This window comes from Martes martes, assembly GCF_963455335.1.
Source record: "Martes martes genome assembly, chromosome: X".
Classification (NCBI taxonomy): domain Eukaryota; kingdom Metazoa; phylum Chordata; class Mammalia; order Carnivora; family Mustelidae; genus Martes; species Martes martes.
This window is the reverse complement of record NC_137897.1, coordinates 96374564-96390867: the sequence shown is the minus strand read 5'-3', so window position 1 is coordinate 96390867 and position 16304 is coordinate 96374564. Positions and strand designations below refer to the sequence as shown.

Sequence of the window (16304 nt, the reverse complement as noted above, 5' to 3'; positions counted from 1 at the left end):
AACAGAAATTCATGGAGGTTAAATAACTAGCCCAAAGACACAAAGTTAACACGGCCGAGCTGGGATTCGAACCCAGGGGTGTATGAAGCCAAAACCCATTCTTTCTATAAAACAAGATGCCTGCCCTATCTGCTTAATCTTTCTAGACATAGAGAATAATTCCCAGGTACATAGGTTTTTTTGTTTGGATAGTGTGTGTGTGTGTGTGTGTGTGTGTGTGTGTGTGCGCGCGCGCGCGCGCGCATGCGCATTTATTTTTGTTTTCAAATAAATAAGCACTTCAGTTTTAAAGAGACAAGAGCCAAGGTTTGGGCAAAGCAAACTTGCCCATGGACATGGAGGTAAATCAACATAGAATATAAACTAGAGGAGAGGTCTCTTGACAAGTAGTGTAGGGTTTTCCCCACCATACGTACCTTAAACTGCTTCTGTATTATCATGAATTCAGCCTCTCTGCCTTAAATCATAAGCCATGTGGGTTTTCTTTTTTTAGTTCAAACCTAGATTATTTTCTATAAGTATTGTAGTCCTTCAGACCCTCTTTTTGAAAACTGCTTTATTACTATAGCCACTTGACTAAAAAAATAGCAATAAAAAATACCGTGTTAGCCATCCTTTGTTACTGCCCATTTACCTTTATCTGGAAGATTTCTGCAACAAGACATGATTGGCAATACTATAATAAATATAATAAATGTCATATGAAGGGAATGGTGAGCTATCCATAATTAAGTCTGATTCCCTATTAGGGCATTCTATCATTGAAAAAGTGTTTTACAGAAAGATCTCTTTTAATGCAGGGAATTGCTTACATCTCTCTCTTGTGGATTTAAGTTGCTTTGAATGTTAAGGAGCATCATATTGCCCTTTATCCATTTTTATGATATAATGGTAATAATTTATCATTATCTTACTTTTCCATAGGATCTTATGCTTTTGGAATGCTTTCAAGTACATTATCTCCAAGACATCATTATGCTTACAAGAGAAGTAAGGTAGAATCATATAGTGCAGAATGAACTGAAATCTGAGTCTGTTATGCTCCAATGCAAGAGTAATGTCAGATACCACATCAAGTGATGGACAGAATTGGCTTACAGGAGAGGTAGTCTTGCTTTGTCAGAGATAGGGAAGCTGTTGTCAGCGGAGATGGATAGGGTCCATTACGGGCCGTCTTACAAAAGGAAACCAAGAGGCATTCTAGACAGACCTAGAAATCCTAAATGTAGACTTCAAGTAGAATCAGGAGCTGAAGTGGGCCGGCAGATGTGGAGGGTTCAGGCATGGTATTGTTTAAGCAAATTTCACTGAAGAGCTTTCCTCTGCTGCTATCTTTCTCCGAATCCCATCTCAAAGACACCACCAGATTTTGACACTATGTTTGTGATTCTGAACAAGATAGTTAACCTTTTGGCCCTTTACTTTTCTTGAGTTACATTATATACATATAATATTATATACATATAATTTTTTGAGGATGAATAATGTATTATATTAAAGATGCTGCTGAATGTTAAGTGGTAAGTTACAGCTTTGCAGAAATACATGCACTGATTTTGTTTAAGATAGTATTAAAATTGGTTTACAAATTTGGGGTGAACATCAACTGGTGATACTGAGTTTTCCCTCAAAAGTCTACTGGATAGTGAAAAGAAGTCATCCATATATTTAGCTAGAAGGAATTTATAAAACAGAAATATGAATGGATGGAGTTGAGCCCCAAAGGAAAGAAAGTGCACTAAAATTATGTATTTTTTAACTTGAACTTTATTTTGGTTGTTCATTTGGTTGAAACTGTCTTCTGTTTTTCCTTCTCAGCTTTGACCTCGTAGCCATTGGTGGTATTTCTGTCATCTTAATCTTTGATCGATCACCTTTCCTGTCTGAGAAGAGGACACTCTGGTTGCCTTGGAATCAGTTCATTGTGGTAGAGAAAGTAACCATGCAGAGAGTTGTATCAGACCCACCATCCTGTGACATCTCCAACTTTATCAGCCCAAACCCTATTGTGCTTCCTTCACCACTCACATCATTTGGAGGGTCCTGTCCAGAGAGGGGAACTATTGTTCCTGAGCTGCAGGTGGGTACATTGGCCTTTGGATGCATGAAATCATAGTATCAAGGAGTGGTTCATGGTGTAAAATAGCTGGATTCCTTTTCCTGGTACTTCTGCCAGTCCCATAATGGGCTGCCCTTCATTTATCAAGAGAAGCCTTCAAATATAATCTCTCTGGCACACATTTGCAAAGTGATTGGCCAGGGCTATAGGGTGCTATCTATGGCCATAGAACAAAGCAAGATGAACTAGCTGTCATGAGAATTAAACCCCAAACCTTGACCTGATGAACACTGTGCTCTAAAGAACAAAGCTAGCTAGCTAGCTCAATAGTGATAACAGTATAATCAATGAGGTGGGACAGTTTGTGGTCCTGAAATAAAAGCTCCTTAAGACATGTAGTTTTCTTCCATTGTCTAGTTTGTATCCATTGTCTTGTTCTCAAAAGTCATGAGGATGCCTGTTGTTTAGCTGTGTTTGGTAAAGGTGGCTTTCAGGCATATGGGTTTTGCTTAAAGCTTTGCTTTTGGGTATTCAAGCTTTATGGTTAGAGGAAGATGTATTTTTGAACCTTGGTACTTTATAGTTCCTGAGAATTTTTCTTCATTGCACCTTCAATATTTTCATTCCAATATTAAGCCATTCAAACATCTATAGTATAATTTCCTTATCACGTTATAGAAACATTTTAATGATAGTTAAATTCAAAAGCCACCAAAATGGACCTAAGTCACACAGGTCCAGAATTCAAGAGGTATACTCAAGAGGAAGTAAATGGACATTTCGAGATTGAATTGGTTTTTCTTCCATCATAGCATTCCCAGCAGCTGTTAGCAATGCCCAAAGGATACCACCTGTGAAAGACTCCCCCCAAAAATAGGGCTGTGCAGGAAAAGGACTCCAGTGAGTTGCCCCTCCTGTCTTTTCCACTGGTTTTCCTTAGAAAGGAAGAAAAAACAAGACCATATTTTATGAGTGCATTGAACTGGTACTCCAGTCTCTATATACTTGTCATTAGGAAGTACAGGTCTCTTTCAGCACAGAAGTTTTCAGACTCCTCTAGGATTGCATGTTTCCATAGGGAAATGATGTACTAAGGTGGTAAGTGTCCCACTGGCCTTCACTGTTATACTTCTGCCGTCGTCTAAGAAGACAAAGCCATTGGACAGCTTGGGTATCAACAAGCTAATGTAAAGGAAGGAAAATCAGGCAAAGAATGGACAAAAACAGTTTATGTCCCCAGAAAAAGAATGATCAGAAATCCTGGACAATGTGAGATACCATGTGTCTAACAACCTGTCCTACTATGTGCACTTGTTTGGAAAAGGAACAAGGTTCTGAGCTAAAAATGAGTGAGGGCACAAAGTATCCACACTGTTCATGTCACCTTAAAAGTATTGGATAGGCTCTTTCTTCGGCTGAGTTTTGAAAATTCAAAGTCATGGAACACAGGATTCAGTTTTAGTGACCACTTTTAGTTGTTTAACTCCATCTGTGCGAATAAACAACTAAGCAATAGCAATTAATTAAAGAAGCCAAGTGGTAGTTTCATTCTGGGACCAGCATTTAGCGTAAAATGTGCATAGGAGGTAATAGGAGTTATTTGCTTCTCAGTCACAAGTGCCAACTTGGAAAAACTTATTCCCAGCTATTGGTAGGTCAAAGCACAGAGAAATATGTAAGCAAAATTTGATTAAAAAATTGACCCTTAGGGTCATTCCAAAGGTCCAAAAAAGACAAGTTTGATGGCATCAGTAAAGATTAATTCTAGGGAAACCATAATCTCTGTCATAAAATATCACTTTGCTGAGCCCGTTTCTGGAGTCCTTCCTCCTAGAGAGCCTGGCCTGAATAAGGATTATAGCAGTGGTTTTGTGATATATGACTTAATACACCAAACAAGATTTTCTGTATGTATATATAAGAAAAAGACCCCTCAGTGCAGCACATAGCACTGAAATGCTTGACATTCAGCAGTGTGATCTTTTCCAACTCCTACTAAGCAATTTTTGGAACACTGTTGACAAACTAAAACTGTTCTTTTCACAGTCTTTCCTGGCAGGGAAAAAAGGAGCACAGTCCTCAGGGTTGCTTGGATGTCTTGTCCCCATGTGGATTCAGTGCAAAATTCGAAACCTATGGCCACACAGCCTCACCAGGATTCTTGCCTTGGCGTCAGCGGGATCCCTTTAGCCTCTCTCCTTTGAGGTGTCTCTAAGACAAGAAAGCACGCAGTGTCCTCCTCTACCCATGACCACTGATAGAGCTCATCTGGCTTTTTGTCTGTCAGGTTGTACAGGAGGAGATTCCCATTCCTTCCAGCTTTGTGAGGCTGAGTTACCTGAGCAGCCGCACCCCTGGGTATAAAACCCTGCTCCGGATCCTTCTGACGCATTCGACCATTCCGGTGGGAATGATAAAAGTACACCTCACGGTGGCTGTGGAAGGACGGCTCACACAGAAGTGGTTTCCTGCTGCAATTAATCTCATCTACACATTTGCTTGGAATAAGACCGACATCTATGGACAGAAGGTTTGGGGCCTGGCAGAGGCTTTGGGTATGTTGAACTAATTCTTTGTAAATAGCAGCATTATGTTCACCAAACAGAAAATACTACTTGCATATTAATTTGTATGTGGAATAATTATGTACCAGAACATTATGGTTTTCTTTTATTTAAAAGATCTAAGGCATTTTTTCATCCAGACCACTTTCTTTGGACCTATTTAGTGTTCCCTTTTGACAGATTTCTGCTTCAAAACTAGTTTAGTTCTCCTCTCAGGATGGCTGTGTACCAGAGGCGTCACACACTATCTGACTTGTAACTGTCTCCAGAGCTGAATATTGCCTTCTAACTGTGACCTTTGGTGTGGCGTTCTTTAGGCCATGTTTTGGGGTTTGACATTTAGACTGTCATTTCCACTTAGAAACTACAAAATTTTAACTTATAGGCATCTCCTCTTATTATCTCTTCTGTCTAAGATAGTTAAACTCCATTAACTTGTTACTTCAGTAGGCTAAATGCAAAAAAAAAAAAAATCATCTCACCTTCCTAGTCCTTTTGATTTGCTGTTATTTCAAGACTTTAAAACCTAGATCTTAGAGATAGTAGGAACCTTTCGAGGTCCTTTGGGCCTACGGTTCTCAGATATTTAATTCTGTCAGATAAATGACATTTAAAAAAATTAACTGAAACAGATTTGCCAACTTTTTATTTTGCCAAGCAAGAATGTCTTAAAAAGAAAGGAAAGAAAAACTACTATAATCTACTACTCGCCTACCACTACCATAATTTCATCAGGGAGAGGGATACCTTAACATCAGAAAAGAGAATATTCTGTCCTAAAAAAATAACAGTAAGCAATCTAATACTGATGCTCAGAGAGAGACAGACAGAGAGACAGCAATGTCTTTTTTGCCCTCTCACCCTGTAGAAGACAGTGAAAACTTTCGAAGGGACCTGACACGTGGAGTCACAGTTGGGAGCCATTGACTCTTGTGCCTTCAGGCAATAGTTCATGGAAACCACCCTTGGACAGATGAGAAGACTATTTTTAAAGTTCTCCAGAGGAGATGTTTTCATATCCTCCCTTGGAAGTGTCTATCATGGAATAATTCCCATATAACTGACATTTATCTTTTAGACTGTGGTGTGTCAATTTCCGCCCTTTCTTTCCAGAGAAAAACAAATAGAGGGGGGAAACAAAGACTAGTGACTCTTCTTTGCCCAAGATATCCTCATATATTTAAAAAATTAACTCATCTTAGTTGGACTTTATTAGAGTGCAGGAAACATAGAGTGGTTCAGATTTCCTCAGTTAGTGAGGTGTTACTGTAAAGACATGGGAAAGTAAGAAAGAACAAGAAAAGGCATCAGCAAACTGCAGCCTCGCTGAAGACACATTGTAGTTCTAGGAAGCCAGCATCTGCTCTGTCAACTTAGCAACATCTCCAGTTGTCCCCTCTGCAGCAAGAGTCCACTGCCGCCCTCCATGGTGACTCAGCTACACTGATGCCTGAACTCATCACTTCTCCCATATTAACTACCCTCCCTTTCTCTCGGCTTTTTAGACCCCACAGTCTGGTGACTTACTCTGTATTGTGCATTTGGAGTCCTCTTAGAATATCAGATTGTGTCAGCCATAGAGTAAATTTCTTAAGCAGAGTTCTACCATTAGGCTAACTACCTTTGAGGTTGTCGGCCGGCCTACAGACTCCTGCTCAATCCCTATTTCCGTGACTGTAGTGGTTAAGAGAACAACTCTGGAGCGAGACTCCCTCTGTGGGTTCAAATCATCACTTGTCTACTTAGTAGCTATGAAACACTGGATCCATGAGTTAATCCCCAGGTGCCACAGTTTCTCCATCTATATAATGGGTATCATAAAGAGAATGCTGCTCATAGGTTATTATAATAGGAGGATTAAATGAGGTAAATAATGTAAAGTGCTGCATTCACAGTAAGCACTCGACAGATGTTCAGCACTGGTAGTGTTTTTGCAGTTCTGTTAGTGGCTGGAGTATTGCGATCACAAGGTATAAAGCTTGGAGCCTAGGTAGGTGTTTCTTGTCTCAGCTTCTTTAAGTAGGGAACTGGGTATAGCCGGCAAGCACTCAGTTATTCTCCATTTTCCCTCCTTGCACCAAACACACACACACACACACACACACACACACACACACACACACACACAATCTCTTCTCTACCCTTCTCTGGGCTATGAGAGGCTGGCTTCTAGGGAACCCAGTGCCTGGACTCATTCACTCTCTGGCTTCCCATTTGAAGTGGTCAAGAGGGGGCACCATCTGGAGACTACAGGGTGGAAGGAGAAGGAGGTCAGGGTGTTTACCCCTTTCCCTGCCTCATTGCAGTTCTGGCAACAACTACATTAGAAGATGGTGGCTCCTGTCTGGTGGCCCCTCTTCCCCACCCCCAGGCTCTCTGGTCTTCTATATCATCATTCCCTCCCTTTGCCCCTGCACACCCGGGAAGCTTCTCAGCGTTGCCAGTCCCTGAGTGGGTCACCAGCCCTTGTCGATTCCCTTCCCCCTGCTCATGTTGCTGTAAATAGCCCCTTCATCTGACTCTCTGCATGGACACTTGAGTATGATATGTGACTCCTGCAGGGACCTGGACAGTTGCACAGTCAAACCTCATGTTCTCTCCGGGATACTAGCCTAAAGATTTTGCTTCCCTAGGATAACCCAAAATTCCACCAACTTTTCTCCATAGGGCTTTGTTTTCTACTTTCTTATTTACACTCCGCAGAACCCCTACTGGTTCACTGATTTTTGTTTGTTTGTTTGTTTTTAGTTTTTTCTTATGTTGTGACACTTAGCAGTTTACCCAGTACTCTCAGGAAGAGCTGACCAAGACAATGTCTAGCAGCTATTTCTTGCCAGTGTTCACATAAATGGAGCTCAACCTTACTTTTTTAAATAATGGCTTTATTGGGATATAATTCACATACCACAAAGTTCACCTGTTTAAAGTATACAAATAAGTGATTTTTAGTGTTTTCACAGTGTCATACAACTATCAGCAATATCTAATTCCAGAACATTCTCAGCATTACCCCACAAAGTAGCACCCCACGCACACTAACAGTCACTGTTCACTCCTCCCTCTTCTCCAGGCCCTGACAACCATCAGCCTCCATTCTGTCTTTATGGGTCTACCTCTTCTGAATATTTCAAACAAATAGAATCATACAATATACCGTCTTTCATATTTGGCTTCTTTATCTTGGCATAATGTTTCCAAAGTTCATCCATGTCAAAGCATGTATCAGTGCTTCATTCCTTTCTGTGACTGAAGAATATCCTGTTGCATGGATACCACATTTTGTTTGTTCATTCATCAACTGATGGACATTTGGGCTGCTTTACACCTCTTAGATATCATGAGTGGTACTGCTATGAACATTCATATGCAAGTATTTCTTTGAATATCCGTTTTCACTTCTTGGGGAAATATACCTAGGAATAGATCTGTTAGATCATATGGTAATTCTGTTTGACTTGTTGAGAAACCACCAAACTGTTTTCCATGGTGTCTGCATCATTTTATCAACATTACTTTATGCATAAAATGTATTACTTCTCTTTCTTTTAAATACCTCCAGTGCTAAAGATTCTAAAATTTTCTTCCTTATTGTAGTTAAGCACTCTTAGTGACTTAGCCTCTAATATACCCATCGATTATTGAATAAATAGCTAAAATACTAAGAAAAGCGAAGACTATCTAGTATACACTCCAGTGATGAAGCCTGTGTTCCTACTGTTTGCTGATGGGTATGGTTTACTTTCTATTTCTACAGTGATATTCCTGGTTAAAACTTCCTGAAGCATGGGGCACCTGGGTGGCTCAGTGGGTTAAAGCCTCTGCCTTTGGCTCAGGTCATGATCCCAGGATCCTGGGATCGAGCCCCTCATTGGGCTCTCTGCTCAGCGGGGAGCCTGCTTCCTCCTCTCTGCCTCTGTGCCTACTTGTGATCTCTCTGTCAAATAAATAAATAAATAAATAATCTTTTAAAAAAAAACTTCCTGAAGCATTCTAACTATAAATTGGCCTTAATTAAAATGCTAAAGTATGTGTTGTTGCTTCACTTTTAAGGCTAATAATGGTAACAAAAGCAAAAGAAAATTTATCTACTCAGAAATATCCAGAGAGAAAAAAAGTGTTACTCATAATATTGTATGTGCACTTAAAGGACATACTTTTTAGGGTAGAGAAAGAACACTGGCAAAGATCTCAAACAAAATAGTCAAAATAATCTCAAGCGTGGTGCCTAAAATGGAACATGGAATATTTATCTTGTAGGAAATGTCCCTGATAATCATGGTTAAAGGGATTTTTATTTACTACCTAGTCTCCATTTCCATATCCATGAAGACTAAGAGAATTTGACAATGGTAAAATTTTAGAGCAGGTGGTATAATGAAGTTGGAGAATCTAATTCTCTGCAGATGGATTGTGAGCACCTGAAGAACACAACAGACTAAATGTTCAGGTCATAAATGAATGAAGACAAAGGTATCAAGTATGTGGCCACTGAGCTTGTACCTTAATGGACATGACTAAATCTGAAACATGAAGAAAATATTTAGTTGTACTCCTGCCCATATTTTATAATCACTTAACTAATGTGAGAAGAAACAGACTACATTTTGCACCAGATATTGACAATGTTGCTGTATATACGTCACTTCTCAGGTTTGCTTCAGATTCAGAAGTCCTAGTATAGTCTTTTGGCATGCAGAATAATGACCACCCCCCCCCAAAGATGCTCATCCCTGATAACTGTGAATGTATTATGCTACATGGCAAAAGAGAATTAAGGTTGCAAAAGGAATTAAGGATGCTGATCAGCTGACCTTGAGATGGGATGATTATCCTGGATTATCCAGGTGGGCCCAGTGTCCTCACAAGGGTCCTTAAAAGTGGAAGATGGAGTCAGAAGGGGAGGTCAGAGTCAGAGGAGGGTATAACCATGGAAGAAAGGCACAGCAGGGTCAGATATTGCTGGTCTTGAAGATGGGGGAAGAGAGCCAAGCAACAAGGATGTTGGTGACCTCTAGAAGCTGGAGAAGGCAAGGAAATGGATTCTTCTTTAGAGCCTCCGGGAGGAATCAGCCTGCTGACACATTGATTTTAGCACAGTGAGACCCATTTCAGACTTCTTACCTCCTTAACTGTAAGATGATAAATCTGTCTCATTTGAAGCCTCTATGTTTGTGGTAATCTGTTACAACAGTAATAGGAGACAAACCTTGACCTATATTCATACAGTCCCAGTTATAGCAAGGATTTGGGTTAAAACTATGGCTGGAAAGTTCTCCCACTCTTCTTTCCTTTTCACGCCCGTTAAATATGAACCTCTATCCCACCTATTTCTGGGCGATGGAGAAAGAGGAGATCAGCTTTAAACGAGCTGAATTTGAAGTGATGGTGAATATCTAAACTGAAATGCCCACTTAGTTTGAAATGTGGGACTCCTGTTTCTCACGTAGCTCAGCTATAGGGAATTGGTGGCATTCCTAAGGGGTAGGGTGTCTCAGAAGAAGAATAGAAGGTTGAGGGACAGCCACAGTGAGAAAGGAGTGCCTGAGATCCTACAGTATCCCACCGTTTTTTGTTTTGTTTTGGTTTGGTTTTGGTTTCGGTTTTGGGTTGTTTTGTTTGCAATGCAACAGCTTTCACAAGTAGAGGGACAATACCAGAGTAAGTAAATTACCAACAGAGATTGTGTGAACTACTTCCTTGGGAAAGTATCAATGACAACTGATAAGATTGATTAATCCAAGTACAATATTGATCAAGTGAAAGAAGAGTAAAATCACCCCCAGGGTTGCAGTACAAAAACCAGAATCACTAGTTCATCTGGCTTAAAGATTTTGTTGTCTGATACACAGATAAGACTCCACTGCTAAAAAACTCCATCTGTGCATTTGAAATAATTTGGCTCTAGTACTTGATTCTCTAGTTCTAAATAAGGTATGATGTCTGGAAATAATTGTATATTATTTAGTTTCTTTCCCAACTCTGCCGCTTGCAAAACAGTGTAAAAAAATCATTATTGTTAAGTTCACAGTGCTGTTAGAATTCTAGAGATGGCTTATTTAATTTGACAAACTGGCTTGTTCGGGGGCTCTGATCTGCATCCATTATATGAATTTTGTCAAAATAATTCCCTATGTCTGCCTGGGTCCGCATACATTATCAATATGTAATAATGCATTCTGCCCGGTCTTCATTTTAATTAAATTAAATCGCAGCGGTTTGAAGTCCTGGAAGTTCAGGAAATCAGCCATCGCCTTTAGTAGCACTGCAATAAACAATTCTATTTTTTTTCAAGGTTATTGGCAACAACAATTGCATAATTATTTAATATAGTAGTTTGGCAAGAAAGAGTGGTGTTGCAGAGAGAACTAGACTTCCTAAAGGTTCACGGTGCATAGGAGTCTGTCTAAATTGTGTTAGAGAGAAACAAGGGAACATTAATAGTAATAGGTACTAAGCTACGGTTGCTTTGTGCACACAAAACATCCCCGAGAACGATGCTTTAGTGTTCATAAATTTCCCTTCAGTAAAACCTACGCAGGCTGGGCAGCCACAAAAATCGCAGCCACTGAATATTTTAATAATAAATAGGTAGTGCATTACAATTTGCGAAGTACTCTCACGTACATTATCTCATTTTAATCCTTATAACATTCCTGCCTGGTAGGCATAGGGCAGTGAATATATCCTCGTTTTGCGGAGGGGGAAACTGAGGTTCAGAAAGAGCAAGTGACTTGCCTAAAGTCCTCTCCAGAGCAGGGATTCAAACTCGGATCTCCCGGTCCTGCGTTCTGCACGCCTCTCCCTGAGGCCTCTCTTCACTAAATTGACCAACCCACCTTACCGAGCACCCAATTCAACGCCCCAGTGGCTTTCTGTCAAAGAAGCTAGCAGAGATAATAATCTTTCATCATTTCGCTCCACTCATGAATTCATAATCGTTAACTGAGAGCGGGGCTGTTTTATCCATTCAGCTTTATAGGCAGAGCACCAAGGATATGAGTTTTTCAAGGACCGGTGAAAATGTTTGCAACCTGAAAAATAAGTATATTGGCACCAAAATATGAAAAGAAAACCAGAAAATCAACATTAATAAATGTTTAAATAAATGTCTACAAAATGAAGCATTATGTCAGCTTGTCAACTGCTTCTCAATTTTCACACTTGCATATGAAATATGTTTAATGCAGGGTATGTGTTGTGGGTTGTATCCATTTTAATACGTTTGACAAGATGTGAGATAGGACCTCCAGAAGTGAGCATGCCTGGAGCCTACCAGGATTTTTAAATGACCCTGACATCCTGGTAAGCAATGGTCCATGCCCATTTCAAACTGCTAGGCACGCCCATTAGTAGCTTATGAAATCTCTCTGGTGAGTTGACCAGTAATTTTTTTTTAGGATTTTATTTATTTATTTGACAGAGAGAGATCACAAGTAGGTAGAGAGGCAGGCAGAGAACGAGGGGGAAGCAGGCACCCCGCTGAGCAGAGAGCTCGATTCGAGGCTTGATCCCAGGACCCAGAGATCATGACCTGAGCCAAAGGCAGAGGCTTAATCCACTGAGTCACCCAGGCGCCCTGACCAGTATTTTTTTCATGGAACAAAATGGAACAGAATGGAATGGCATAGAACAAAAGTGAGCAGAATAGAAAATACGAGAATGTAAAGCTATTAGGAGAACGTCGTTCTAGAAAACTTGGCTTCGATAATACGTGTGTGTGTGTGTGTGTGTGTGTGTGTGTGTGTGTGTCTCCCCATGTGTATGCTGGGTCACAAATAACTTTCAGGCATAAGAATTTGAAAGCCATTGGTAAGATGACATAGTCAAGAGACAGAATCTTTGAATGATTTTCCAAACCATATGTCCTATTTTCCAAGGTAGCATTTATAATTGTTCTTGCCTTCCAGTCCCCTCTACCAACCCATACCAGAGCAGGATGGAGATATCTCTCCAAGATTGGGTGACCATATAATTTATTATTCAAACCAAATACTTTTGATGCTTGGGATGCTGTTCATAATTACATCAAGACAACAACATAACTGGGTGCTACTTTGGGCCAACGAGAATACAGGGTACTTTTCCTTCAAGGCTAGGCCTGGCCTCCTTCCAATCCTTATCTCTTTAACTCAGAGTAAATAAAAGATTATTTATTTAGCGCTTCTGAACCATGGGTCTTGCCCTTTATAGCTGTGATCTAGCATAGTGGAAAGAAGCACTTGCTGATGAGTCACTGCCATTTACTAGCCAGATGACCTTGAACTAGTCATACTACCTCTCTAACTCTCATCACATCTATCAAATGGGAGTAAATGTATCTTCTTCATAGGTTTTTGTGAGTCTTCCATTTAGGTAATATACACAAAAATGTATTTAACTACTGTGTGTTACATAAATGTAAGGTGATACTATTTTTGTGATAGTTATTAAAGGGGTTGGGGATGAAAGTTCAAAAAGATAGGTAACCCTTCAGGGTCTGGCCTCTCTCAAATGACAAATTATCCTACCCTGGGTAATATCCATTGTATCTGCAGTGTTCAGCCCATCACCTGCATGGCACATAGAGCAGCTCAGTGAAGGTTTGCTGAGTTATTAAATAACAGCCCCCTTCTTTGTAACGTTGTATCCCTTTTAATCAATCGCATTGTTTTAAAAGATAACCAGTCTATTTTCAAGGTGACTCTATTTCCTAAAACCTCTCCCAAGAAAAATGCCTAAGTACTGCAAGAAGATAGTAACGTTTTGTTTTATTTCACACTGGGAAGAGGAAGGGGTTGTTCTTCATTTGTTTTTGATACACTCAAGAGAAACCCACCCTCTAGGCACCCTGACCTTTTTTAAATCTCCCAGAGATAACAAGCCTCAAGGCCTTGCACATGCTGCTGTCTCTAGAATGTTCTTCCCTATACTTTGTAAGATAAACCCCCTTCTGCATAAAGAGGCTTTTCCTTGTTTCTCCATTCCACCTTAAATTCTCTTGTTACACTCACTACTAATACGCTTCATTTTCCTATCATAACATTTATCACTGTGTGTGTGTGTGTGTGTGTGTGTGTGTGTGTGTGTGTTGTTTTTATATTTCGTCCTCCCACTAGAATGTGAGCTCCATGTGGCAGGGGGAGAGGCAGTGACAGGGGGAAGTCTTGTCTTGTTCTGTGTTCTTCATCCTCATAGCTCCAGTTCCTAATAAGAGATACCCATTAAATATTGCATATTTGTTGAATGACTGAATAAATAAATGAACAAAGCTGGAGGCTAAAGCAGACCCCTTAGCCTTGCCTATGAAATGGAATGACATGCCCCCAAGGGAGAGGAGAGCTGTGCCCAGGTACACAGAGGCCATCACAAATGTGAGTGTGAGCCAGAACATCATCTTGCCTTGGTGGCATCTAGGTCATCCATGTTCTGGGTTCACTAGTACACAGTGAGGCTCAAACAGAGCAGCTAGGGGAAAAAAAATCTCATTATATTAGATTTCAGTGTACAGGACTTCTTGTGTGGTTACTTCACTGCTGAATGCTTTTTCCTTTTCCTACTGCTACCTCACTTTTCTTCACCCTGCTACCTCACTTTTAGCACTATCATGTCTAAACCTTATTTTTGTATACTGCTAGGGTATCGATCCCAAGAATTACTAAATCAAATCCAGTGATTCATTAAAAAATACATTATAACCAAAGAATTTTTTTAAAAAGATTTATTTGTTTGTTTGTTTGTTTGTTTGTTTGATGGGGTGGGGGTAGATGTGCAGCAGACTGAGAGGAAGAGAATCTCAAACAGAGTCCCCACTGAGGACCCTGAGATCATGACCTGAGCCGAAGTCGAGAGTCGGACACTTAACCGACTGAACCACCCAGGTGCCCTGAATAGAGTTTATTTTAGGATCACAAAGATGGTTCAACATTAGGAAGCCTATTGCTATAATTCACCACCTTAATAGGTTAAAAAAGAAAACTATGGGAATATTTCCATAAGTGCTGAAAAGGCACTTGATAAAAATTCATCATCTAATTCTGACACTCCTGGTGAGCCAGGAATAATAGATAAATCAACAAAGCATTTCAGGCCACTGAGCAATGTGTCAAACTGAGGAGCCTCTGGGGTCATCCTATCCTATGATAAATCACCAGAGGATAGGAAACGGTAGAAGTTCTAAGAGAGCATACCTGTTCTCAGTAGATAGCACTATATCTATGTAGTCTTGGTCTACTGTTGCCAAGGCCTTCATTTGGTTCCTTAGGTCTCTTGTCTTTGGTTGTTATTGTTTGTTGTTGTTTTGCATTAATCTATTTGAAAAGAATGGGAAATGTTTATTCTATTTAATGATTCCTTTTGGACAAGAAAGTTTTTGGGGTTTTTTTGTTTTTTTTTTAAAGATTTTATTTAATTTGACAGACAGAGATCACAGGTAGGCAGAGAGGCAGGCAGAGAGAGAGGAAGGGAAGCAGGCTCGCGGCTGAGCAGAGAGCCCGATGTGGGACTCGATCCCAGGACCCTGGGATCATGACCTGAGCCGAAGCCAGAGGCTTTAACCCATTGAGCCACCCAGGCGCCCCAAGAAAGTTTTTATCTTGTTGTTAGTTACCTTTTAAATATCATGAAATTATTTTTAGATATTCCTTGAGTTCATGAGGTAACGTGTCAGTTTCTCACACTATCAAACTACTTTTAATTATGTATTACTTTCATAAATGCAACCATTATGATTTCCGAAGCCTTATCCTGAAGCTGCTGAAAGTCATCTGCTTAATCTCGTCATATTTTGCACGTTAGCTTCCTTGCATAACATCTTTACTTTGGCTGTTTATTGTCAGTCTCCTATCCCAGCCTTTGTAGATGAATGTCACAGTCACTGAATTGGATGTCAGGGGTACCATGGCCCTCAGCCTTCTTGCAATCCCCACATTATACAAAATCTGCCGCTTGGAGAAGTAGAATGAGCATTTAGTTCTTTGCCCCATGTCCAGTGACTTTGGGGGAGCAAGCTACAATCTTTCTTTATAAACAGGTATAATAAAGGCTTCTTCATAAGCCAGTGTTAATATTTGCAAGATGACTAACAGTCAAGTCAAAGGTGTGATCCTGTGACCAGAGGACAGAGCCTTCTGCAAATGTAACAGCGCTATCTTGACCAGCAATGACTCCTGGTGAAGAAACATCCCATTAATATCTCTGTGTGGAGGTGAGGGAGAGAACACAGGAAAACAGAAATCCAGACAGAATTAAGGGTGTCTCAAGGCAGGCAGTCACATCGTTCAGAAAACACCTTCTGCTATACTAATGGCTCTTTTCTCCCCTGCCTTCCCAGTATATACAGTTCAGGGACCACCCTTTCCCCCCACCCCCACCTATCTCGGCCCACTGCCAGACCAGTGTGTCTTCTGCAGCCCCTCTGAAATATTTACAAATGATTATTTTTTCTTCCTATCACGTTACTCAGCTGCCACAGTACCAGGCGGAGTGTAATGTCGGGGCTCAGCATTTTCATTGCCAGCCCTGAATCGCCCCTCCCCCCCCATTTTTAATTATATGAAAAAGAGCAGGCATTTAGTGTGTTACAGTCTGCCTCCACGAGAGAAGTCTAGGATTGGTTGCTTCTGTATTTGCCAGTTTCCTGTGCATTTGGAGAGTAGCTCAGCTCTGTGGGGTGAAACGTCTGCCTTCTCCTAAACTGATTGCAA

At 40.5% G+C, this 16304-nt stretch overlaps 1 protein-coding gene across 3 annotated transcripts in view; it reads left to right on the top strand.

Moving 5' to 3' along the window:
• Positions 1–16304, top strand: part of TENM1 (teneurin transmembrane protein 1) — a gene marked incomplete at both ends in the record, with an annotated part of 555572 nt that overhangs the window by 412223 nt on the left and 127045 nt on the right. For all 3 annotated transcript variants that reach the window (XM_080831205.1, XM_080831204.1, XM_080831203.1), the window contains 2 exons: positions 1819–2080; positions 4347–4614. In XM_080831205.1, coding sequence (XP_080687331.1) covers positions 1819–2080; positions 4347–4614 — 530 coding nt within the window. The remainder of the gene's footprint in view (positions 1–1818; positions 2081–4346; positions 4615–16304) is intronic.